This window comes from Drosophila sechellia, chromosome 2L (assembly GCF_004382195.2).
Source record: "Drosophila sechellia strain sech25 chromosome 2L, ASM438219v1, whole genome shotgun sequence".
NCBI lineage: Eukaryota > Metazoa > Arthropoda > Insecta > Diptera > Drosophilidae > Drosophila > Drosophila sechellia.
This window is the reverse complement of record NC_045949.1, coordinates 7510473-7538219: the sequence shown is the minus strand read 5'-3', so window position 1 is coordinate 7538219 and position 27747 is coordinate 7510473. Positions and strand designations below refer to the sequence as shown.

The window sequence follows — 27747 nt, the reverse complement described above, 5'->3', positions numbered from 1 at the left end:
AGCGAGAGCGAGAACGGAACAAGTGACTGTGGAACAGGCAAATCCACCGAAAAGGGAAAAGGGTGTCAATGGAAGACCACAAATGGAACTTTTTGGACACTTTCTCTCTGTCTCTCGGTTTTCCACTCTCTTTTAGGAGGAAATAAAGGCGGCAAGCGGCTGGCAGCTTTTCAATCCAGTTCGAGTCAACCAGCGGAGTGGACGTCTCTATTTCTCAGTGTAATTTTCAACCGATTCTCTGCCGCGTCGCGAATAAAACGATAGTTCTTAATTAAATTTATAACAAATTTACACTTCAATTCGAAAACTAAGTCAGATTACTGATTACCCAAAATTTGATTATGTATATTGGCTATTCGCACACGACCGTCATTGGGAATGCCATCAATTATTTAAGGCATTTATTTTGATTCAGTTTCCTTGTGCTTTTGTTTGCTGGTTGTCCCACAAAAACAGAAATTGTTTGCCCTCCAGGAGCAACAAAAACAACTGCGAGCGGAGAGTGCAGAGAGCCGATGGACACCGAAAAATCCGAATAGGAAACATACCGAAGTCCAAAAAGCACCGAGCACCAAACACACTGAAATTCAGTCGCGTATGGGCATCGCATCAGACCGCACCGCATCGCATCTTCGAAATACATCCGCATCTGTAAGATACAACAGCATTTTTGGGATACTCTCGCGAGTGCAAATTTTTGCGGCAATAAGTCAATTAAAAACCCGAATCTCAAACCATCAATAAATCAGATACCGGAAAATAGGCAAGCAAAGAAAGAGAAACTCTAAATCAAGCTCAAAGCTCTTCTCACCTTTTCCTGGTTACAGGTGAGTTCAGTGGATGACACTTGGGGGGGTGGTGGTCTTTTATGACCTATTTGAAATGTGAAGGGCTGTAAATGCAATTATTCGGCAGCCACAATGCGTATCTATGCGTTTGTTGATGGAATTCAGAAGTAATTGAGAATTCTGTGGAATCTAATAAATGTTGACTTTATTTTCCCAAGTTTTTTTATGAGATAATGGGTAACTGGATTTCCAAATGGCTAACTGGAATTCTATGTCCGTATAAAGACCGGTTTACAGCTTAAAGCCGGATTCATTAACCCCGTAGAAGGTCAAAAACTTTTCCTTAGAACACTCCGCAGCTTTAGTTCGATTCCGAATGCAATTTGCCAGCGACTCTGTGCGTTTCTCGTTTTGTACAGCTGCATGGACGTCATGGGGGATTATGGAAGCATATTACGCATACGCCCCATCCGCCAAAAGCAAGTGCATTCGGAGATGATTGTCAGCGTTCAATGGAGCATCCATTGCCATTTCTTTCTCCAGTTCCCCATGCGGTAATTGCAGCGCCAACTGCATGAACTATTCCTAATGAGACAGCTTAATCGCAATCGTAAAGCTAGAGTCCCGCACTCATTTATCCATCTACCCCTTCTCCGATTTTGGTGAAGAGAACCCTTGAGGAACGCGCTCGGTTTCTTTTGAATGCCGCTGCGTTTCTTTCTCAATCTCAATTGGAATGCATTGCGCCCAAGGACATCGGCAGAAGCAAAGGAGCAGGAAAATGGTCTTCTGGGTGGTTAAAAGGGAGGCCTTTGCTGTAGCGGTACATTACTCAGTTTACTGCCGGATTATAGCCTTAAGCCGTTCGAAAGTTTCTCAAGGGGTTGGGATGCTAAACGAGCAGACAGCTAATGTCCGTCCCTCCACATTTTACGAGAGAAAAAGCAGAGACAGAGCACCAGGATTTCCCAAAATAGACAATTTTCTTTTTTTAACTCTCTCTCACTGGAGAGTAGGGAACCCAAACGGAATCAGTGAAAGTGGCATTGACAGGAAATTCAATTGGGTTACTGCCTGGTAATGGACTTTAAGGATATTTATTGAAATGCAATAACCATTTTTTCTGGATATTTTAAAATGTTGGGAAAATAATTGCTAACTATATCGAAGAAAATTTATAAATTCAAAGTGGAAGTCTTTTCTGGAAAATTTAACAATAAGAAATAATTCAAAATTGTATGACTTTTACCTTAAAAATTAAGATAAGAAAACCAAAACATTTCCTTTTCCGCTGGCAGTTATTGTCCCGTGGTAATCTAATAGAAAACGATTTGTTTTGTGGACATTTTTCTATTAACGTTTTCCCAATTTTATTGTCTTTGTGCAAACATTTTTATTTGATTCCGACTTTAGCTTTTTCTTCTTTCCTTTCTCTCATTTTCATTAATTTGATTGTCATGTTAATTTAGATCACTCGACTGAATCGATTTTCCTGCGTACGGAGATAACATTTAAGTGCGCCCAAGTGTCGCCTACAATATTTCCGAAATTTATGCTAATTATGCAAACGCCTCTGTACAAACAGCAAACGCTGGCCATATTTTGCTTTGTTTTGACAAAGACAACAAAGGTCATGGGATGTGAGGGTACCAGGCGTCGAGATTTCTTGGCGGTGATTCTAAAAATAGACAACTGAGTGAATCATCGATTCACTCAAGAAAAAAGAATTTTGTTAGGACTCACATGAGTCGCTGGTAAAGTTTTGATTCGAAAGCGCTTGGTTTGACAGGGCAGTCATTACTCAGGCCAGACAATAAACCATCTATACCCCTTTCTTTGCTGGACACCCTCTGAAATCCAAGTGAACGTTTTCGTATCGACGAAATCTTATATATCTTCGCTGATTTATACGTTGTATTCCAGCCAAAATGTTTATTCTGAGCCCTTTTTTGGAGTGCCAGAGAATTAGTTCATCCTGCCATGTTGGCCACGCCCCATCGCTCACCCCGCCCCTTTGTCCAGGATTTGTTTTGTGTGTTGCTTTCAATTTGTTTGTTTATTTCGCTTTTCGAAAAAGGTCAAAGTTAGCCACATTTTGTTTCGCATTCGCTTTGGGCTTTCACCCATGTGTGTTTGTGTGGGTCAGGGGGCGTTTTGGGTGGGCGTGGCTTTCGAAATTTTGTTTATGTGCTTTTCTGACATTTATTAAAAGTCCAGCGAGCGACGGAAACTTTGAAGAGATTATCGACTAGGGCAGTAAAAATATTTATGGGCTCGCGGGAAAGGTCAGGGGTTGACCTTTGCCTACCCCAAAAAAGTACTTCCATTGTTGTCCCAATTTAACAAACGACACATAACACATGATCTGCGATAAGAAAATTGAAATTAAAGACAGCCCCGCAAAAGAAAACCTGGGGGAAATATTCTGGTGGACGGGTTTTGACATTTTACAAATGCCAGCAATAAAATTAACTTAAATAACGTTTATTCTGCGCATCGAGTTTCAACCAAGGCGGGGATTCTTAAATTCAGAGGTAGTGGGGGCAAAAGGTCGAGGCAGCCTTATGATGGTAAATGACTTTGACAAGCAGCGTAAAATTGTGGAAGTAAAGAAAATTCTAGATTGGGTGAGCTGCTTGTGAATACTCTTGTAAAATTTAAGTGCTATCCCCATGTCATACATAAAAATCAGTAGAGTAATCTGTTAACGTTGTAGATTTTTTAACTTTACGTACATTAGGTGTCTAATAAAGTAATAGGAACAAAATCAAACATAATATTTTTAAATATGTAGTTCAGTTCAGCAAATATTCCTCGTGTCGATATATTGACAGCACACGGCAATGTAATTCTAACTTATAACCCAAAGTCATTTCCAATATGCAACATCAGCAAAATGAAAAAAGGAAGCAAGCCGTAAATTTGCATTCCCCTTTCAGGACAACTAATTATAAAGTTTTCCAAATGAGTTTTGTTTAACCGCAAAGTTTTGTTTCGAGTTGGGCTTAAAAGTAGGCAATGCTTTTTGTTTATTATTAAGCTCTGATGAGTTGGCAACATTATAATGACGACCTAATAATTTAAATCCATAATAATAGTGGAGGGACTTCCGGCTCCTTGAACTTAATCGTGTTTTCTTCCCCCCGAATGAACAATTAGGGATTCAATTAACAATCAATTTGCATAACAAACGAGCTGACCCACGCATCGCAGTAAACAATTAAATGTATACATGTGTGCGTGCACAAATAAGTTTATGTATTTAATTTTATGACCGTATCCACACATACAGAGTGTAATCCTTTGTGCAGAGAGTGCTGCTGGGTGTTGATCCGTTCGACATGCGAACAACAACTTCCGCTTCCGCTGCTCGAAACTGAAACACAAATCATATTTCCGCTTTGCATTGGCAGACCCTAAATAGAAGGAGGTGCGACCAGGTAAATGGTACAAATTTGCTGCCAATCGCGACTAATTGGCAGCCGCACATAAATACCAACGTACACTCATGTCCTGGTAGGTGTAATTTGGAAATTAAACATGGCGCTCGCATTTGAAATGCGCATTTCCGGTTCGCTCGTTTCGCCATTGCACGGATACAGTTTCATTTATTCATTAGCCCCACAATCGGGTTGCTGACCAGGCCAACTTTCCAGGGGTGAGAGTCCTACTTTGTCCTACTTTACCCCATGCTGAAATAAATGCAGAGGTACGGGGGAAAGCGCAAAAAAATCCAAGCTTTCAACAGTCGCCGCTGCAGGTGGCTACTTTTCATGGTGAGAAACGGCGGGGTGCTGGAAAACGAAGTGCACGGAAAAAAGAAGCCTTTAATTAATTATTTATTATATTAATTAAACATCAGAGTCATAACTTTGCATGAGGACAAATAACTTTTGTTTTCGTTACAAGAAAAAAAGTAAACCTACTTATAATTAAAGTTTAGCCTTATATATAATTAAAGCCTTATATTCAATCGACAATTTTCTTACTAAAATGTTCTTCTGGAGTTATAATTATCAAATTTAAATGTTAAATAAAATTTAGTGTTCGACTGAACTTGTTTCTTACAGTGTATATTTGTGGCAACGGCTGAGTTTAGCAGGTGAGCCGCACTTTGACGACATTATTACGACGTGCGGCTGCTGCTCCTGTCGCAGTTTTTTCTGCTTTTGTTGTCCTGGCCGTGTTGTCCTGTCATTGGCTTAACAGCTAATGGACTGAAATGGCTATTGTGGTTTTCTTTTCGGCCATTTTCCTTCCCCACCCTCTATTTGATTTGCTTTCGTGGCATCCTTCGGTCGACCAACGTTTGTCATTTGTTTTCGGCTTAACCGGGATTCGCAGGCCGGCAATCATAATTAAATCGGTCAACAGTTCGGGGCCAGTTCTCAGAGGATACATTCTTCTTTTGAATGAGATTGAACCCACTTTTCTATGAAACAAAAAGAAAGGGGCATACAGATAGACAAAGGAGGCAAAATATCTCACACAAAGCAGACGCCTAAGGGGCTTTTTCGCCTGTGAGTCGCTTGCTCAGGTACGATATGATATGGACCACAAACCGCAGTTTAGTGTGCACCAGGACAAGCTCTTCCCAACACCCACTTCATCGTATTCCGGTCACACCCACATATACTAAGTGAAATAATAGTACATTTATCATGGAAATATACTTTTTCCTATCCCTTTTGCTCTGAACAATGAAATAGGTGCATTTTAATAGATAATACATTTGAATATTTTTTAAACAAGAACATTCAAGTAGGTGCACTGTCTTTTCGCTCAGTGTGAAAGGGGATCCAAACCGAGCTTTCTCAATAAGCAAATGTCAATTTGTGGTCGCATGTTATGACCAAACCCCGCCCAGAGGGGATATGCAAATGAATTTGTGTGCGAATGCAAGTTTATTGTAATTTCTGGCATAATTACTTATCCAACAGAGATAATGGAAAGTGGGACACGGCTTGGGAGGACTCAAGTCAACTAGAGAGCACATCCATTTGCATAATCCTGAAGTTAGCTGAGTGAACGAGGGTCGGAATTGGCCCTGAACAGCGCTGGATTAGCAGGTGGTTTTAACTGAACTGAACATTTGAACGATCTCCATATATTCCCCACAAGCTAGTATTCACTGCATTCTAATTGGGGTATTCAAACGAAGACGTTTTGGATACATTTTATATGCATGAACTCAGCCGTTTAATCGATTGCGATTGAGAAATGGAAATAAACATACTTTTGAATGGAATTCAGTTGCAGATTTCCAAGGGAATTGAGTCTTTTCACTCCTGATTCACTGATTCACTCCTCTAGGAATTTCCGCAGTTGACTTAACATCTTAGATTCGCATTAAAAATAAGCCACATCCTTTCATTAAATCAAGGCGGAATATCAATCCCCCACTCAACTGTTGTTATTGAAAAGCGAGAGGCGAAGAGGAGCCCCAAAAAATAGGTAAAGTACCCGGGGTCCAGATAAATCCTGCGGACAAGCAAAGCGGCAAACATGACTGACAGCCACCGAGCTAGACAAGGAGTATTGTGGGAAAAGTCGGAAAAATGTGGAGCAATTGAGGATGATTTAAATAGCAGCGTGGACAGCAGACGTGAGTCCAGCGTGAACGGTCCTTTGCGCATCGTTTGCGAATAGAAAGGACACGACCAGGACACAGGTCCAATCATTAATCATTTATGCACAGTCCGAATATACGTGTTTCCATCTGGCTGGACTCCTTATTAATTGAAAACGTTTTATTCGCGCAAATCAAACAAACGCAAAAAATAAACAAAATATTAAACTAATGAGTTTCGTTCTCGGAATATTTTATTTAAACTTGATAAATGTTGAATACATAACAAATAATCAAAATTTAATCACTTGCAACTCAGAATTCAACAGCACTCGCAATAGTTAAATATCTTCAAGGCAATTAGTACAAAAAGCTTGAAGAAAATGAAAAGTTATTCATAATTGTATATATAGGTCATCAATAAAGCAAATACTTATTGATTAAAAGAACATTTTTGTACAGAGCTATTTCGAACCATAATTAAAAGGGTTGCAATTCAATACTTGGCCATATTTAATAGGCTTGTGTTATAAAAACCCTTGATTTCCTTTGCCAGACGTCAGATCTGACTGCTGTTTTAAGCCAGCTCAGACGTTGATTTGAGCCCATTTGTATCTCATCAGTTATCCGTCAGCAGCCAGATAACAATTATCCCATAGCCAGTTATAATTCCTCGCTGCGTTCCAGAGCAATTTGTTCGACTGATTGCCGCGGAAACAAAAGGAGACTGACAACTGTCAACATCTCGGGACTGACATTGTGGAACGAATGTTGCTGCGGTTTTCGACCATTATGGGGATTAATTGAGGCATTGTCTACGTGTTGGTCGGATTCCCTTGCCATCTGAAGCTTGGGGCATATGTCAATGACGTCAGCGCTTTCTGCAATGATTTCCTGGGAAATTACACACAACCCCCCACCAAGAGTGTGCGCTAATTAACTGCAAGCGAAGAGGGAAATGTGCCAACTGGCAGCCGGAATCGGTTAATTAATCTCTTTACCGGTAGGCAGCGAAACCGAAACCGTTTCAGCGTTTTGGTGGCACTTCCTCCGCTTCTTGGCGGAAAAGGAAAATGTGTGTCAGGGCTGGAATGCTTAGGGGCGAGAGGACGGCAAAAAGTGTCCTTGGACAACATTCGCATGCAAAACATTTTCGAAAATGCGAGGCGACAGCAAAGCAAACATAGCCACAACATCGCTGATATCCTTCTTGGCACTATGAACTTATTTCTTGCTTTTTATGACGGCTGTTCCCCGAGAAACTTTTCAATTTTGACAGAAAATAACGGAAGGCGAAGGATAAATCTTTGTGGGCTGGAAGGGATTTCTGTTTGTTCCGTGAAATAATAAGAACGTGTGAGGAACTCAAAGAGATTTCAGCTGAATTCAATTTTACTTGGCGTAACAAAATAAAAAAGACCACGACGACAGAGGGAAAAACAAACAAAACGTCAACAAGGACGTGGCAGCCAACCAGCAAGTGCCAGGATTCAGTGCCACATGGTTTTGGGATTGTGAGGAGGTGTCTGCTGGGATAACATTTTAATAAAAATAAATTCGATCAACACTTTTATTTGCTCAGTTTCGATTCCATGTGGTAGCCCGCGGCTACCGGATTTGGCATATTAATAATATTTACTCGAAGCAGCAGTGGAATGTATCAATCAATAAATCAATATCAATAAATGGAATGTATTATCAAACTAGTTTTACATTTAAAATTAATCGAAACAGATCTCGAGGTTTGAATCGGATTGGACACTAAGCTGGAAAGCCACTTGACTTCATTTTATTTTTAACTTTTTAAGGGTGACCTCCAAGCCCAACACACATTCACAAAAAACATTCCTTTGGATAGCAATCGCGATTTATGGTTAGTGCCTTCACCTGCAACGTCCCACTACGTTTACCATTACTATTATGGCTTTGTGCGAATGTCGTCGGGGTCGACTTCCTGGCTTCCTTGGCAATTACAAATGTCACCTTCCACATAAACACATTGTTGTGCAATCAAACAGACCGTAAATAACAGAAACCATCCGAATTTACGAGGCACCAAGTCTGGGGCAGTTGGCCGCGGAGGGTGTTTCTGCACTTCCGTTGCATGTCCGTCTTCGTTCGCCTTTATTACATCCGGTTCGGGGGAGTGAAAGGTGAAAGAGGAAAAGGTCGAACATGGCCACGAAGTGCGGCAGGTGAATCCGCATCCGCACCACAGATGGTGGTCATGGACTCTTTGTCATTACCACATAGCTGGAACATTAAAAACACATTTCCAGTGAATGGTCAATCCTGCGATCTGCCCAAACAAATTTCAGAGTCGTGGGCTGTCGGTAAAAGCTTTTCCCACCACTTTTCCTGCCCGTTATTTGACTTCCCCTCCCGCTCTGCAATCAATTTTATTGATTTGAATTCGCATTTGATTGCATGCATTTTAATTCGATCGCATTTCACTTTCTTTAATTGCGTTGCGTTTCAAATTCAATTTACCAACGCATAAACACACTCCCGTTCACGCAAAAACATACACTCGCACTTTACCCAAAAACACAATTGAATAATGATAATTTCACACGTACTTTTCGAGGCGAATAGCCGGCGTCCATTTTCTACGCCGACTTGTGCGGAACTGACCAACTGTGTATATAGAGGCCCATGGCGAGATTTGTTTATTCGCTTGCCACATTATCTAGTTTTCCATGCCGTTGTTTGCCTTTCCTGCCACTCGGCCGCTTTTCTTGGCCATTACCATTGCCATTGCCGTTTGGCTGATCTGCGGAAATGGGAAAATGTGAGAGATGAGCCGAAAGAAATGGCAAATGGGAGAGAACTAAATCTAAGGGAAAAAGTTCGCACCAAATCTGCGCTGCACTTAAATATTCAATGAAATGCTACAAAATGTTATCAGCATTCAAGAATTCTTGTGTTATATTGACTGTTAACAACAATGATGGTATTGTAAAATGTAAAACGATAGCGTTACGTTGTCCAACCTTTTTGGCCTACGTTTGAATAAAAGGAAAAGGCATTGAAGAAGTTAAACTTAAATTAAAAGTTCGCAATTAGCTGGCTTAGCTTAAAACTATTACTCTAATATATACCCTTACGTGTGTAAGTGGCTACAATTAGTTCTTCCGTAATTCCCCTCCCCAGTGTCGCATTACATTTTGCTCCAATTAAGTTTGGGTAATGCCATTCCATTGACACTCAACCAACCCAAATGGAAGTTGAGCGTAATGGCTTAATTAATATTATTAACGAACAGCACTTGCTGTTCGCCAATGACCTTCTAATTAATGTTTTCGCAAACGATAATCATAATAGCCTGGAGAGCCACGCCCCACGCTTACCGCCCATCGCACGCATCAAATTGAGCGACAACGAATTCTAAGCAAAACTTTCACCGTGCCGCCAAATTATGAGTTTACACGCAACAACGAGGAAATGTGTGCGTGGGACCTTGAAAGTTTTCACTTGGCACCACATTTTCTCATCGCATCCTCCCCGATAGTGGGTGCGGTTTTCATGCACAGAGATTAAAATCGCAATAAAAAATAGTAAAGAGTATACACATAATACAATATTAAATTATAAAAGAGTGAGCTAAATTATCAAAAGATAGCTAATATATGGCAAAAAAGTATCAATGGCCATTTTCAAGAAAACAAAAAAGTGGAAAAATAATTTTCCTCTATGGTGCACACGTTTCGCTCAGTGTGCCACCAGCGAAAGGGCACGACTCCTAGGAAAAACTTGATTTGACTGGCGTCGAGACAAATCACGTTGACTGGCTCAACATGACAGCTGCCCCAGGACCCAGGACCAGCTCCTCTGACCCTCAATCCTTGGATGCCGCCAAGGCAAAACGATGATAAATGAACCCGCTGAAAGTGACACTGATTTTTGGTCAGCTGCAGTTGATTTCCAGTCGAAGCGTGCACACGTTGCGTATGAGTAATGTCCTTGTTGTCAGCATTTATCTCAGCCACTCTCCGCACTTTGCTAACCCTCATTTGATTTCCGCACCGCATGTGGGTGTCGCATTATTGACAATTTTATTAGGCCATTTTTATTTGCCTGTTTATAATGCTGCCCGCATAAAGTAAACTCGTTAATTTCATAACATATGCCAACACATTTGGTTTTTGGCGGTGTGGGGCACTCGACTGTTTGTTGATGGGACGTTGACAGAATTCATGTGCGGCATAAAAACGACATCAGAGCCTGGGGAATAAAGTGCGAGTGTTAGCCTGCAATCCTCAATCGTTTGTCATCAATTCAGATTACCTCATTTGGTACTGTGGAATGCGAAATTGCTAATTCGGTTCTATTGAAAATAAATAATACAAGAATGAGGTCGACTATGGGGGCTAAGGTTTAGGTACTTAGTTTCATTAATGCAAAAACTTAGTATAGTAAATCATCTAGAAAGTAACTTAAATTCGAGCAATGGAACTTAATCACTACCAATTTCTAGCGTGAATTTCCATTTGAACTTCGAAACATTTACACGCACTTCAATCCCCTTACTTTCCTCACGGACTTACTGCAATTCTTTTCCTATTTCTATATAATATACCCGTTTTCGGTTTTTTGAGAGTGAAAAATCTATTTATGCAATGCACGCAAGTGGCACTATGCAAATTTAACGCCAGCAGAGCCTTGAAATAGTAGAAAAGCATTGATTACACTTGAAGAGTAAGTCGGAGATATTTGCATATTTTGTTGTACGGAAAGTATATTGAGTATCGGTAAATCAGGTCAAATGGAAAGGTAGATTTAGGTATGAATTAAGGGGTGTGTCTGAAACAGGAATTTTTATGTGTATTAGAAGATCAATATTAAATCGATTGCTTGGATATCGTTGGCAGAATAAGTCAACTAACTGGAGCGATTTCGAGTTACTCGTATATTTTATTTGGATTTTTAAGATTCACTTTAAGTTTAAGAATCTTCATGAGTTCAAGAAATATAATCTAATGACAAGCAATCGGCATATATCCAGCATTTGATTTCCCCGAAAAGTTCAAAGTTCAGACGCGTGCCGAACAGGAAAACAACATGACTGACAGTTCCAAAGGGAAAAGCAGGGAAATCAACAGTTTGCCGTTTCCCACCTTCATTTCGACTTGCGTAAATGCCAAAAGTAAGGCATGGCATTTAAGGCAAAGATATTTGGCCCGTTGAAGATGATAATTGCGGAGGCGGCAGCTACTAAAATATTGAGTGCGCTCCATTGAACAAGTCCTCGTAAATCAAACGCAATGAGCTCCTCCACTTGGACCCCAAGTAGAAACTTTTCCAGGACATCCGCCCCCATTTCGCCCCTCCCACCACTCCAATCTGGACAAAGTGCTCTTAAAATTCGATGAGCAGAGCTAATCGCCTTTGCTGTTGGCTCAGCTGAGTTCACTTAGTGGGCGGCAGTGTTTGCTATTTTGTCAATTATATTCGGACCAAAGACAAATCAATAAATGTGTAATTACAGGAACTGGATTTCGGGCCAATGCTCAGTGGTTCCCCCCATAGGCCAAAAATAAAAAATCAAAGTCCAAATTTTGACTTTAAATGTATAATTACTTTCTCATAATTGGTCTAGCTATTCAAATTTATTCTTGTTTTTGTTTTGCTCTAACTTTACGCCTCAAGATCCGGTCCGATCCGGCTGATTTTTTCATATAAATATTCAAGTGCCTACCACAACTAGTAGTATTTTTGGCCGCATTCCCCATACAATGGGAACCACTGTGCAATGCTCGATATTTAGATGTTGACATTTTTTCTAACCTTATCTGCTTTTGAAGCAAGCTTGAAGAAAGAAAATTTCGAAATACGAGAATAGAAATAAAATTTTAGTCTTGCAAGTCCAGCTCATATTACTAAGATGAAACTTTATTTAACCCAATCTATGGATTTTCCATTGCAGCTAACATACTGCGACGTGCTCTTAGATGAAAGGAACGTGCGATGCAATTGAATCCAAGTAGACAAACTGAAACGCACTACTGGATTGTAAGTATCCCTTCGAGAATTTTCCTAAAATTTATTATAATTTTTATAACGTAACAACTCTGTACTGTTGCAATTATTGAGGCATAAAAATGGCTGGCCAAAAAGCCAAAGTCGTTGCCAAAAAATAGTTAGGCGGAGACAAGTGGCCACAAATGCTGAATGAAATGGTGGAAAGGCTGATGTGGCATTGTTTCAGATTTGGCAGGATGCCAGGCTGGCAGGAAGTTCCACAGTGACAGGATGAGCCCAAAAGCCTGGGACAAAGGATGCCTTCGAGTGTGTGTCCTGGCAATTGAATTTTATTGCTCGAAAATTGTTGCAAATGCCGAACTGGCGGCAAACGTGACTTTCAATCTTCGCTTGCCCAAGCACTATTGAAAGGTCTATGGAAATAAGTCACATTTGATTTAAACTCATGGCCATTAATCACTTAAATCATATTAATGTACAAAGTACAGGAGACAAACCAAAATACCAAAGTAATTCATTTAAATCGGAAAGTGATAAAGAAAATTCTTCCTTCCAATCATATGGCTATGCATATTTCTTGATCTATCCAGACATTTTATCAATAAATCATCCGTGACCTCGTGAATCGGCAAATTCCTGCACACACAATCAGATTTCTATCGACTCGTTTCTGGATTGACATTCTTTGGTCTTGTCTCTGACCCCAAATGCCAACTGCAATTGACATCTCTGGCCGCAAAATTGATGATCCACCTCCAAATTTGATGCCAAGTTTGGGTCTTGCTTGTCCGTCTGTCTTCAAAGTTAAAAAGATTATTTTCGCAAATGATTAGTAAGTAACCTCCTTTAATAAAGCGTGAAAACAAAAATGTACAATTTAATTACAAGCTCAGCGGTCTTGGCCTTACATGTCATAAAAAATAAATTCTTAAAATGAATGATTCTTTGAAAATGATTTCAAGTTGTTCTTTAAACTTTACTTTACTTGCCAAGTTGGGTAAGTGTTGAAAATAAGGCTAAGGCCTTTTTCGCAATGATGAGAATCGACTGCGAAAAGGTGAGCTGATAAGAAATAATTTATGATTTTTGGAAAAAATATATTTTTATTATATTAATGCTGAGAAAAAGAAACAAGTACAGTGTAAAAAGGATCATGAAAAGGGTTTTAGATTTCTTATAATAAAAATGATCGATGACGTGGAAGAACTCAAAATTTGTATAGATTTATAAATTACTTTAAGCAAATATGAACTCATAATTCACTTTGTTCTTTAATTCTTTTCAGACCCTCTTTTGGTGTGCCTTAGGTGGTTTGATATTGGGTGGAATTGTTGTAATTTCATACTGGATAAGACGATGCAGGTATGTATTTAACTATAGGCTAGGCTGTACTGACAGTAAACTTTCAAATATGAATAAATATGAATATTTCTGTTGCAATATGCGTTGACAAAGGAAAACGCAGCAAGAAAACTCTTGAATCCAATTAGTCCGGCGAAAATTGTTTGGGCCTGGTTTTTCTCTTCGTATCTCTGCATTTTGTTTTCGTAAAAAATGTCAAATTGTGGTGGGTGGGCCTAAGCCCCGCTACACGTGACGCCCCTTTAAAATGGGGGACAACGTGAACGGGCCAACGACGACACCGAATGCACGTGGGGATTTTCACCAGCCCCCATGGAAAAACGGTTCTGTCGGATGGCTTTTCCAGTGCAGCCCCGAATAGAGAGAGACAGCGCTTCCTCTATGAGCTTGTGGTGACATTAGTAAAGACGCAAAATTGCCAGTTGGCCGAGCAGAACAACTGAATAATTCAGCCCGGCAATTGGACGGACCGACGACTGTTTGAGCAATTAAGTTAATGATGCAAGGTCACTGGAAATGGGACTGGCCATCCTGGCCCGGGGCCCTTTGTCTCACCCCTCGGAAAATGGAGGAAATTCAGCTGGGGCTGGCCTCTTCTCCCCAACAATGACGCAGTTGACTTTCGGCATTTAGAGGGCGGTGACCATTGGGTCTCCTCATCCCGTTTCCATGCCAGGATCCATTACGATTGTTGGCGCCACTTCGTCCGGACAGACAGTGAAAAATATATGCCATAAATATACAGTAGAACTTCTATAAATCATGACGCTCAATACCGCAATAGCCGTAAAACTTATAGATAACTAAAGGAAGATAAATACATTTTTTAAGTTATGTTGATTTCAAATCGTTTATTATGTTTTTCTGCTAAGTTTTGTAAAATTTTGTGGAGCCGCTAGTATGGCTACGTAATATTCTTGTGTACCTTTGTGTTGTAAATGTCAGACTGGGGGCATAAATTTCACTTAGGGACACGCAGCTAGGACGCACTTTAAGGACAAATGACCGCCCCGAACGGCTTTCATTTTCATTTTGCTCTCCTCAATTTTCATGTTGGCTTCACGCGAGGCCAGCGCGTAAAAAATTTTCCAATTTCCATATGGAGCGATCAAAGGCAAACCCGCAAACAAACAAACTGTAATATTTGCATACAACCGAATGTCCTGGGAGCTGTGGAAAATGGAGTGAGCACTGAGTGGGTGGATGGGTGCTGGTCAGAGCGAAGGTAAACAGTCGTTGAGCGGGTCATGATTAATGTGTCACGAAGTGGGCAACATCACGACTATTTGCCGCAAGCACACACCTCCCACACTTTTAATGGTAGACATGGCACAGTGAAGCCAGTATAATTAGGTTTATGTGCTGAGGAAATATTATAATAAAAACCAGAGGAAGATATACCCTGAAATTTGAGAACTAGAAATGGCTATTCAAATGCAAATCAACATCAATTAATGCTTATGCATTAACTAAACGAAACCATTCCCTAAACTTTATAAATAGTAAGAGCTCCCACACCAAAAAATCGACTTGCGTTGACCTTGCCCTTCGTGTGCCAGTAATGCCGTTCTTATCGCTGGCCCCACGGTAAATTATCCATACATTGTTAGCCCATTGTCAAGAAAAACAAACTGGCATGCCAAGTTCAAATGGGATTCGATGGAGGGGATTCGTTTGCTCCGTTGGCCAAGGGAGAGCTGATGGGAATGGAATGAACGGACGAGGCGCATTCTTTGCGAATGCCAAGCGACGGTGCTCGCCATGAGTCAGTTGGAAAATTGTCATAAAAATTAAAAATCAATTTTTATAATCCAGTTAGAAGGGGAAAACGCACAGTCGAAAGCGAGACAGACAGACAGTCGGTCGGTTGGCAGGGGAGCGAGTGAGAGGGCTAGTCGGTCAGACGAGTCAACCGCAAATACGACCACAAACGTGAAGCGATATGGACACGCAAACACTCTAAGCCACTCACCCACAATCGGCATTAGTACCGACTTACACCAGCGTATGTTGGTATATACATACGTCCATACAAAGAACACACCTCAGTCCGACTGGAATGAAGAAAATTCATAGTTTTCGCCCCAGGCGCAACGATACTCGAATCGCACCTTCATTAACGGACGACCCGAGCACCGTGCTGGCCACGTTTTCATGGCTTAAATATTCAACCAAGTTCGTCTAAATTTCGGCGCGTCAGCGAGTGAACTACTTTGTAAAACTTGTTGGAACTTTGCACAGTTAATTTCGGTGCTCCCAAAAATTATAATCCATTAAACAGCGCGCGGTCGTCAACTCTTTGCCAACTTTGTGACGTTTCCGAAACTATTTAAAAATTTATTTAAATTTGTCTGACCCAATCAACAATGAGTGCAACCATAATGAAGGCGAAGAGGTCGTGGAAAGTGTTGGTCTAGGGTGGAAAAAGCCCAGAATCGTCGAAAGCAGGTGCCACTCCGCTCATCATCTCCATCATCATCATTTTTAATGTGCAATTCTATTTCGGTCCCTGATATTTTCGGTGGCAGATTAAATGAGTGAAAATAATGGAGTCGTTTTGTACAGCCAGTGATGGTGATACTTACGTAGATTAATCAAGCTAAACATAAAAAATATGGGACACAAGAACAAGCATTAGGCATTATTATATACCAAAAGTGATGTTTGTTATACAAAATTTAGTTTTCTTAGCGCAAACGCAAAAAATATTTAATTTTTGTTCCAGAATGTAGCATTCACTTTATTATTCATTCATTTATTATGAATTCGTATCATAATGCCCAAGAAAAAATATTTTACCTGCGGAAGTTCCCCAACGTCTTAATCATTTTGTTTTGAAGCCCACATAATACCTAAACAAAATAATTACTAATTGCCTAAGGGCACATTTATCAGCTATTTTTAACTCGAGACGTGAGTAATATATTGATATTGAGCTCTTTCCAAAGACGATTCAATTAAAGTGCTGAGAATTAATGTCTAAAACGCAGAACTAAACCCCATATTGATTAATGACATCTGTTTCCATTTGTGTAGAGCTCTCTCCGCGCTCCATTGCGTTTCCCACAGCCATTTACCGAAATTGACAATTTAATTTGCAATGAACAAGCCAGTGACGGACAGGATAATGCAATAATCAAAGTGAAGGATAAGCCAGAACACAACTCACATATCGTGATTGTGAATATGAATACGAATTTGACACCCAGACAGGTGGAAAGTGGGCGGTGTGGGGATTGTCTAGTGCACACCTGAAAGCTCAAAGAAAATAAAACGAACCACTTACACCGCTCCCAAAAGGAAAATCAATAATGTGTCTTGAAAGTAAAAGGCAGAAACGAACTTTGAGCATTTGTGTGCGGTTCCTATATAGCTAAATGGGCGGTGGGAGGGTTTTGCCCGCACTGGGCAAAAACAAATACGATTAAACCAGTCCACAACAGCAACTTTAAACACAATTTAAAATTAGAATTAGACAATTAGACAAATAGGCCGTCGCGGGGGTGGTAAAGTGCTGGAAACACGTGCAAAAACTAAGGCTGGTTCAGTTCTATACTCAGCTCAATGTCACGCCGCGCACACACACACACACACATGTAAAGCGGCTGTTGAGGGGAAAAAGGCGCGACGCACGGGGCGTATGACTTATTTAAGCGTCTATTAAAGTCCTTTCCATTGTTTCGCCGCTGTTGCCGGCATAGAAGTGGTTGTTTTTATTGCTCCTGTGGTTTACTTTTCATCGTGTGAAGGACATTCGTTGAACTGCAACGCATTCGCTTTCGGTAAAATAACTTCAAAAGTTTTGCATACCGAAGGGGCGTGTACTTTTTAATTAACAAAACAGCAAAAGCCACAGTAGTGAGTGATGTGCGGCGGCATCTGAAATAGAAATCGGATCAGATATTTTAATTGCTGTTCTGCTAAAACAAAGCGTGCTCTTCACAAATAGTATTGCTTGCAGTTAAAGTACTTGAAAATTCGAACTTTGTCAAATAATTGTTGAATTTTCTTAAAAGTTTTGTTTTACTTTCGGAATTTTAATGACAAATACTTATATCCATTAGTTCATGGACCTTCTCTCAAACGGAATATTTAAAAATATAGAAATATAATTTTAAACAAATAAGTTTAGATATATACAGAAAGCTTTTTAGATTGGGTTACTGTCACAGTTTGGTGAAATTCAATTAAGCTTAGACAAACCTCCGTCAAACGCAACCGAAAAATTAAACGATTGTAAAATTAAACGGGGAAAATCAATTAAATGATATAAACCTGCAAATTGAAATCGATCGGTGTCAAGTGGGTTTCGCTCTCATCGCAATTCATTAAATGCTGTTTCCCCCTGATTTCCCACCATTCACCCCTGCAAAACGTATGAATTGAATTGAAAACTAAAATTCTGTAAACATCGAACCCCGACTTTAGGTGTCTTGCATTTTTGGACTGTAGCGAAGTTTGCCTAAGAGATCGCAGTCGGTAGGTAAATTTGCTTTCGTTGCATCAGCAAGTCAAATTATCGAGCGATGCAAATTAGCCACCAAATTGAGAGCAAATTAAATCACCAGAGCAAAGCTGAAAAACCACAATTTTACACAAGCAAACTAATTTTGATTTTTACAACTTCAATTGGCTGCTAAGATATCAACACTCAAGACACGCTGAAATTCGTTGGATTATTTTTTTGAGTTTCATGCAATACTTTTATGCAAATTTCCTAAAATTAGATATCGCTTTTATACAAATTGGCTGTAAATTAGTTTAGTTGAATTGGTAAATTGGCATATGCCCTAAAGCATGTTTTATCCCTCATTTAATTATCCTTTTCCTTCCGTTTCACAAACACACATTGAAAAAGAAACAAAAGGACTTGGCAAAGTCCGTTATCAAAATGCTTTTGTGATTGTCTTTTACAGCAATAATTAAACCCAAGTTATTTTACACTCTTTGAACGATTGTTGAGCAAGTGCAAATGCCGGGGTAATAGAAATGGCTTTGATAGCTTATAATTTCCCCATTTTACTTTCCACGAAGCGCTTCTGTCCGTTATCGTTTTCATTTCGTTGCTGTGCTACGTCCTCGATTCGCGATAAATCAATTTTTAAATCGTTCTACCGCATATTTCTTTCCATTTCTCCGCGGCCACTCAACTTTTGTTCGAAACTCCCCCACAAAAACACTTGCAAACACCACAGGACACTTGCAGCGAGGTCAACGTCCCGGCAGCGTCGCATCCGGAGCCGGAGCTCATCATCAGCTGCCACCGGGATCAGCGGGATCAGTGCCATCGGAATAATCTCCAGAGGGAAAGCAAAGTCATCACCCGATCACAATCATCGGCGTCGACCGCGCCGCATGCTCCAGTGCATCAACTGAAGCAGCAGAAATCTCTGCCCACACCTCTAACCCAGCAGCCCAGCCACAATCCGCACCACAATCCCCAGACCCCCAAGTCCGTCTCCATTCTCGTCTACAAGACCTTGAACACGGTCTTCAAGAGCAGTCGCAAGATCATCGTTCGTGTGTGTGAGGTGGCCAGCGCCAAGAAGTCCTTCACCATGTTCAAGTTCAACAAGGCCGCTCAGCAGCAGCGGATTGACAATCGGAACAGTGCCGTCACAGGACACGATCCCTTCGTCCGACCACCAGTGCCCGAAAAGTGAGTGCTCCGTGTCCCAAGAATTGAGGAACTCCAAACTGTTTGAAAAGCTGTGGAAACGAACATTTTGCAGATTCAGGAATTTAGTTATTTGCGTACTTCATTGGTTAATACAAAAAATTGAATTTAAAAGATCCGGCAGGGTTTCTAAAATTCAATATTTTTCAATATATTCTTTAGTATTATACAAAAAATTTTAATCTTCGGAAACTTAATGATACCTCTGAAAGCAAAGTAATTCTTTTTCAACCGCCTAATTAGAAAAAAGTTTGAAATTCCGAAATGTCAATGTGTTTGTCTCTCAATACTAAATGCACCCGATAACCGATTCCGAACGCGATAGGAAAGTGAGGAACATTATGAAGAAGCTGCACAAGGCGAACGGCCTGAAACGTTCCAACTCGGCGATCGAGTTCGATGTCTCGGCCCTGACAGCTGCCAATCGCCGACAGATCTATAGTAGGTGAGTACCCAACCGATCGCCGAGATATATATGCGTGTGTATATAGGACTTTTGCAATGTGTGTGCGGGTGTGTGTGTGTGAGCCCCACTCACACACTCAAGCAAAATCGAGCACAGTGCACAGGTACCTCGATTTATGATTTAGTTTATCACACGTTTTGGTTTCGTTAAGTGAAGCTTCTTTGACGAACCAAGATGAGAAGAGAACACACACTTATCGCAGTATTTTCTTTTGTATATTTTTCTTTTTTTTTGCCAAATACCCACCAAACCAACCAAAAAACACCCACCGCAACCACCACTGTGTACCCTTCTATTTGCAGCAATCGGTCGGCGAGCTCGGAGCAAGATAACTCAGATCTATCCGAGCACTCGGAGAAATCGCCGCTGGTTAGCGCGAGGTTAGACAATCTAGCTAGGCTCTTCTTTAGCAAGTCGATGCCAGCGGAAACCGGAAGTAGAGATACCATAGATTCAGTACTGACAACAAGGTTGCATTTATTACTCTACTCTAAACTGTACTAAATTAATCTATTTCGTATTTAGCTTGCACCCACACTTGAAATTCAGAATCAGCCTCACTAGATTTCGATGTCAAGTTTTTCTTTTGCTTGCCGAGTTTGTTTTCTTTTACTTGAGTTTTCGTTTCAGCTCTACAGCACTTTGCATGCCAAAAACGAATAGAAATAAAGCTGAAATGCTTTTAATGTTTGCCACACGTAGAAAAAATCACCAAACAATTCATTTTATTCGAACTTATTTTGATGTACCACACATGCACAAGTATATACATAGAGATAACGCAAGTAATTCGGAGGAAAAACCAACTAATGTGTCTAATGTTTTCAAGAGGTTTGAAAGGCAGCCACAAAAAAGTAATTAACTTGAAAGCTTTTGTGGGCAATGGTTCTTTAAAATCAAAAATTATATGTATATACCTATTTCCCTTAACATTAAACAGACTTTTTATCTCTTTTGCTGAATATTTTACCCAACTTTACTTGAAAAGTTTTTTCATTCAAAATGAAAAGCCAAAGGCATTGCCGAAGTCAAAGCATTAAGTGCGATGATAGAATGCATTTCCCAACCACCCGTATCCCCTATTTTTCTTTGTTCCAACGGCAGGTGAAAGTTTGCCAAGGTGAAAATTCTTCAAATTAGATGCCCAGGCACACCATACAAAAATTGCAAATTAAATTATCAACTTGACAAAAGTTCGCTCGAAAATTGAATCGACTGTGTGTGTGAGTATCTGTGAGGACTCCTGCCTCCTTCCTCCCCCTTCTCTTCATCACTCCTCACAATTCTACGTGCTGAGCCGTATGATGAATGTGCAAGCGAGCGTGAGCATCTGTTCGTGTGTGTAAGTGTCTGTCGATGTGAGTTGGTGTGAGTGTGCTTGTGTGCCCCTAACGAGCAGGTGAATATGCATGTGGTAGTGCCGCAAAGTATGCAATAAAAAATTTCACACACGAGCACGTTAATTACGCGCGGCATCCGAATATTTCAACTTCAGTTCGCCGCCAATCGAGTTCGTCTGACTGTAAAGTATCTATCCATAACCTTATATATCTAAGCATTTCCCAGAATGTTTTGACCCTGGCTAATTTGCTTCGATAAATCGGAAAAGGTTGTTTAGCAATTTCATTCGGCTTTTAAAGGGCTTTAATTTGAATTTTTACCCAATGTTTTGTTGGTAAAGACGATTGATTTTGAACATTATTTTTAATATCATTTTATTTTAAACAATCGCTCAAATATTTCCTGATTAGAAAGCTCTTTTAAGTTCATAGACGTTTTATAACTTACGACGCTTTGAAGACTGCTCAAACTCATTTATTACTATCGAAATAGTCATGAAGATAAATTCAATTTATTTTCCTCTTTATTGAAGAGTTCAAGCCTTAAGCGTTTCCCCAAATTTATTTCTTAGGATGTACCCTTCTGATTCCCACCCACTTTCCACAGTTGACAAACAACAAGTGTGTCGAGTGTTTGACAAATGTTTAAGCTGCAATATCATCAAGAGTAAAAACGAGGGAAAGTCACCTCTCTCTCTCTCTTTGCAACAAAAAATAGCTTAAGTCAACAAGCAAACAGGAGAAACACTCTTCAACAAACATACACAGTTAGATGCTAAAACCCGTTACAGCTGCAATCGGAGTCAAGGTCTTTTGAACAGCAGGGAAATGAGAAATATTTCACATACGCACCGTTGGCCAAAAGCGCAAGCCGTGCGCCTAAAGAGACAGGCAATGGGCAAAGAGTTTTGCCAGCTTTTGGTTGCTTTGGTCTAGCTAGCACACATTTGTACACAGAGAAAAAAAATGTAATCATGTGAAAATGTTATTTGTTGGTCCCATTTGTTGGTATCCATTCTGAGATAGTATATTTAAAATAAATTGCTGGGAAAAAATGTGTGCTAAGAAAGGTACAAGGTGGTTTTTTCGTGTGGGCTTGTGATTTTATTCCACTTCTGCAAGTTCTTGTGACGCAATGAAAGTGAAATGGGGTGAGAGGAAGAGAAAGGAGCCTCTTGGCCAACATTTTATGCCACACACGAACACACTTTCACTTTCTTTTTGTCCCTCTGCTGCCCTCCGCTCTCTACTTTCTACTGTTCTTCGTTTTGCGCCTTATTAAATTTTCAAACACATGCTAAACTTAACCCGAGGATGTGCTTAACCTTCGCTCTGTTTTGATTGAGTGGCCCATAAGTGTTTGTTTATGAGACCGGCTCTCAACCTCTACTACCAACTTTTTTTACATTTTCTGCCTTTGTTATTCTGTCTTCTTAACATCTCTTTCTCGTTTAAGCCTCCAAGTGAGTGCAGTTTGTTTAGCTTTTCTTCTATTTTTCATTTCGTTTGACACCGTTTTCATTTTCAGTTGCTTTACTGCACTTTTCTCTTTATACAACCTTTCACTTGCAACAAATAAACAAAAAATAAATAGTTCCCAAAAAAAAGCAACTGAAATGAAATGATAAACTCATGCTTCCGTTTCCGCTGCGCCATTGTGCAGGCAGTTACTTCCTCTTCCTCTGGCCCTTCCTTTTGTTGTTTGTCCGTCCACGTTGAGTTGCAAATTCCTTTGTCCTGCGGCACCTTCCACAATTTGCCAGAAAAAATGTTGTCCTGTCCAAATTATTTTGTGCCTCTCTTTTTTGGCTAACATTTCAGTAACGATTATACGTGACCTATACATGATAATTTTTTTCTGTTTTTTGTACGGGATAGATACCGTATAAGGATGTGTGGTCTGTTGAATGTAAAGCCAGTGAGGTTCTTAATATTTTATAGAGACAAAGAGACCATAAAACATTTGATAGTATTAACAATGTACACTTAGACATATGATGGTGTAAAGTGTAAAAAGTCACTATTTTCTTCGAGGTCATCAATGATAATGAATTAGAATGCCTTTTAATCCCAGTAAATTGAAATGCAAAGTGCTGATTGTGATTAAAGTCACCCATACATATCTTGTGATGAATAAATAAAATATTTGTGAATGAAGTGTGAAGCCATAAAATGAAATTGGAAAGACGAATTTAAATGCGGGAGCTTGTGGGAAAATGTGTGTTAAGTGCTAACTCCTGTTTATTGTGTAAATACCTGCCCAAACTGAGAGTGATGCGATGAATGTTAAGACATTTTCGAAAAATCCATGTCTAAATCATTTAGTTTTAGTTGTACAATACAATCAAGTTTCCTTAGTTAGCAAATCTTCTACTAAGTATGCTCTTAAGACATTTTGTATCTCTGGAATTTAAACAGGCTGACAGCTAACGTTCCGTTGACATTTTTCAGACCCAACATCAAGTATCAGTACTCCGCCTTGGACAGTGGCAATGGGATCGTGGAGCGAAGTCCCCGGGAGCGGGCTCAGAGGGAAAAGGCCCTGAATGCCACTCAGGAATGGATTCAGGGTGCCAATGGGCGCTACGAAGTGATTGCCCACCTGGATGAGATCGGTTCGAGGCATGGCAAGAACTGGTTTCTTGTCACAGATGCCTCGGTAAGAGCTTCCCCAAGTTAGATTTATTGTATCCACAGAGTGATGTTTGTCCGTATTTTAGGTACGCACGGATCGTCTACAGACTCTGCTACCTCTGCCCCCCGATTGTGTGGCCTTCGAGGATCTCCCGCCCAACGAATGCGCCAGGGAAATACTCATGGAACTCCTGGGCTCGCTGCATCATCCGTACATATATCCCGTTCTGGATTTGGGCTTTTTGCGCAACAGCTCGTATAACTACGCCTGCCTGGTGACGCCATTTAACTCGCGGGGCAGTCTTAAAGATCTCATATATAAGGTGAGTATTTGAAGGGATTGAAATCAATCCGGCTGTTTTCCAGCATTTTTCCCCTTTTTAAAAACCTAATGGATTTCAAATTTATTTCTCCTTTTAGGCGCAGTGGAATGAGCCGTGGGCCAGGAAGTACACGCGTAAGCCAAATGGCTTACCGGTGAGCCAGGTGCAGCGCCTGGGACGACAGATCCTGGAGGCACTGCTCTTCCTGAAGGAGCGCGGTTTTCCGCTTCACGGTCACCTGCACAGCGGCAATGTCATCCTGCAGAACGGGGCAGCCAGGTGAGTCCGTTGGCGCCCACTCAACTGTTAACTAATTTAATAATGGCTGCAATATTTGATATCGAATCGGTGGCCTGCCCCTATCCCCACTGCAAAATTTCAGTCATTCAAAATTCACCCAAATAGAACCGACATCGATTTCAGCCTAAATGGCAAATTAAAATTCCCCAGAATCGTTGCCCATTTAAGGGCACTTTAAATGCATGTCCCTGTTTCGTGAGCCCCTGGCTGTCCCCCTCCCTATCCATGTAGCTGCTGTGCGACAACGCGTAAGCGCCACCCTAAACCACCCACTAGCAAACATCGAATGGGTGTAACAAAAAAAAAGCTTTACCTTTTTGCCATTTTAAAAATAAATGGTCGGCGAAAAAAGATGCTTATATTACAGCCCAGGAACGGGGCTAAAAGAGAGGGGCATCTGCAAGCTAGAATTCCTATAGGTGAAAGTCGATTAAAGTGCGGATTTTCTGCGTTCAAGTTTGCGCCAAGTGCATGACCCAATTTTGCTGCCTTCGTCGCCAGGGTATCGCTGTGCGCATTTAAAAGCTGATTTTCATATAAAGTGCTTATACATACGTACAGCTATCGATAGGGCCCACAGGAAAGTTGAAAGACCAAAGTGAAGAAAACGGGTAAAATGGAATTTAGTAAGCTGAAAAGCTGATTGACGAAATAGAAAAGAAAATACTTGCTCAAGTGAGTTAAGAATCTCAGGAAATTTGCAATGACAATAAAAGAAACGATTTTATATCTGCAAAACGCTTTTTATGTTTTATCATAGCTACAAAAGTTAATATTTAACAAATTTGGCAACAAATACTTCTGGTATAACCTATTGACTCAGCAATTTGTATTGAACTTTTTGAAGCTCAAATGCTCTTTTTCGTATATTTATAATTATCTGATTTTTAAAACTAATTAAATTGATCATAAAATAAACAAAGCCAACTGGCAACAAAAGCCAATAAACTATAGCACACAGCAACTAGCATCTTCAGAACCAGCATTGTCAGCCAATTTGGGATACCTTTCCAACTAGTCAGCAGCATTTGGCCTAATAAATACTAGGAAATGACGGCAGGACCCTCGAACCGAAAGCCCCAACCAATCCGCAATATACAGCTCTGTGTTGTGTAGAGTGCCATAATATTGTCATATCAGGTCTGACATACGCTCTTTGTCATAAAGGCACATGGCTAGTGGGGAAAGAGATGGCAGATGATACCTGCTCCCTCTCGCTCGCACATAAATCCATAAAAGTAGACACTTTGCGGTCGACGTTTCCACGTGTTGGCCATCAATATACGGCAGGGTAGCCATCGAATATGTTGCATAATTAAGGCCGAAACAAAAGGGAAGGAAAGCACAAGGGGTCCGCCATTTAATTATGCATTTTCCGTGACACTTATTCCGTTTTTCACCCATCAGGTTATCGGGCCTGGAGAACGGCCTCCTGGGCCTCAGTTCGCGCATTAACGCCGTCATGTGGTCCCGCTCGGTCACCGAGATCGAGAACGTGGACATCGTCTGCTTTGGCCACCTGCTCTACGAGATGTGCACGGGCCAGGAGCTGACAACCCCCAAGCCGTCCATGCGGGTGCTCGAGATGGAGCTGCAGCACTATCCACAAATTGGCCAGGTCAGTAAAGTCCTTTAATGTATTACAGCAATACCAATAGCTTCTGTTTTATAAATACCATTATCATTTTTACGTTATTATTTCATTTTTGTTTTATTTTTCAGACAAGAAAACAAGTAAAGTATAGTTTATTTGCTAACATCCTACTGTTACAAATTAACGAGACTTTCAAAAAAAGTTTCGAGGCGAAGTTTACTTAGACTATGTAATCTTCTTTGCAGATTCTGGAGATATTAGGTCTAATCTTTGAGCCGCCTAGCGGTGTCTGCCCCTCCGTTGAGGACTTAGTCCTATGCGATCTATTTCGCAGCATCGATTTGCGCGAGCTTCGCGGTCCCTGTTTCAGTGTAAGTACCTCTATAAAGCGAATGATCTCCTTTTTGACGGATACATCTAACGTGTGATATATTTGCAGACAATTAAGCCGAGCCTCAGCAGGTCCACCCTGAACCTGCTGCAAGCGGTAAAGAAGCGCCAATGCGCCTCCCTGGGCCACTCCCTCAGTGAGGCCAACTCGCCCTGTACGCCCCCTTCGACGCCGCACGATCGACGAACAGAGTGAGTGTTTCTGCCGGCGTAGCTTTTCTTTCACCTAGATGCAAACGTGCAAATTTTACTCTGTCGGTCACTGGCATATCTCACATTTTTCCCTCACCACACACACACTGACTCATACTCGTGTTTTTTCGGCGTGTAAGGAAAAGCAAGTCTTGTATGCTCATCAAGAATTTACCAATTCCACACAGGATTAGGGTTTTGAGTCCGAAAAATAACAAATCTGTTTAACTAATAGTTGGTTGATAACGAAGAATAATGGCTTTTGAATATACTATTCCAGTAGCGCCTTTAGTTTGTTTAGTTTATTTTAATATATTTTTATTAAAAGTCCGTATTAATAATTTCTCCTAGCTTAGTTTGTTGTAAAATGTTGTATAATTAACATTAGGATTCACAACTCCAAACCTAAACAGAAGCCATATACATAGGCTCTATTAATTGCATCTGAGTTTCAGCCAATAAGGATATTTCGTAATGACGAATATGACATAAGTGTTCCTAACTTTGTTGCACTTTAACATATCTTTAAAAGAAAAAACTTACTGGATAGAATAAAATTTGAATAGACCGCATAGGTAGGCCCCACATTGGGCGCCAATTATGTATAACCCCGCACAGAACCGCTAATCCATTTGCCGTGCACTCGCTATTGGAACTAATAAAGAAAAATGCACACACACATCTGTGGAGACTTTAAACAAAAAGAAGCAAGAAATGGCGAAAAAGCGAGACAAACTAACGCTGTGAGCCGAGATAAAGCGGAAAATGTTGCCACACGCTTGACGATGTGCGTGTGCCTGTGCGTGTCTAAAGGTAATTATGATAATGTCCTGGACTCTGCGCAGCCCGACCCGTCTGCCCAAAAACCGTAGGCAGAATTTAAAATTATGCATACAAGACAGGAATATAATTGAGTGATAAAAACGAGGAAACAAGGAACTAGCCAGAGAAAAAGTCCCAAAACAATAAATACAGGGAAAAAGTGCTCATTTGCTGCCTCATGTATATTTAAGCATCTCTGACCCTGTGTAAATTTACTCTGCTGCCTTTAAAAAAATAATATGTTAAAATACTCAAACGCATGTTTTACTTTCATAAATACTAACAAAATATGTAGTGGAGGATTTTTT

The 27747-nt window shown here is 40.5% G+C and overlaps 1 protein-coding gene across 11 annotated transcripts in view; it reads left to right on the top strand.

Moving 5' to 3' along the window:
• The first annotated feature begins 201 nt into the window (after positions 1 to 201).
• LOC6611549 (slowpoke-binding protein) overlaps positions 202 to 27747 on the top strand; it is a 33124-nt gene continuing 5578 nt past the window's right edge. The window contains exons 1-11 of one of the 11 annotated variants that reach the window (XM_032717834.1): positions 13625 to 13701; positions 18897 to 19360; positions 19704 to 19823; positions 20147 to 20224; positions 23636 to 23843; positions 23905 to 24141; positions 24239 to 24420; positions 25849 to 26059; positions 26164 to 26175; positions 26281 to 26406; positions 26475 to 26617. In XM_032717834.1, coding sequence (XP_032573725.1) covers positions 13696 to 13701; positions 18897 to 19360; positions 19704 to 19823; positions 20147 to 20224; positions 23636 to 23843; positions 23905 to 24141; positions 24239 to 24420; positions 25849 to 26059; positions 26164 to 26175; positions 26281 to 26406; positions 26475 to 26617 — 1787 coding nt within the window. In that variant the 5' untranslated portion in view covers positions 13625 to 13695. Of the gene's footprint in view, positions 828 to 12283; positions 12370 to 13624; positions 13702 to 18896; positions 19361 to 19703; positions 19824 to 20146; positions 20315 to 23635; positions 23844 to 23904; positions 24142 to 24238; positions 24421 to 25848; positions 26060 to 26163; positions 26176 to 26280; positions 26407 to 26474; positions 26618 to 27747 lie in introns of those variants that run through there. The other 10 variants (XM_032717829.1, XM_002036052.2, XM_032717870.1 and 7 more) reach the window with 10 other exon arrangements.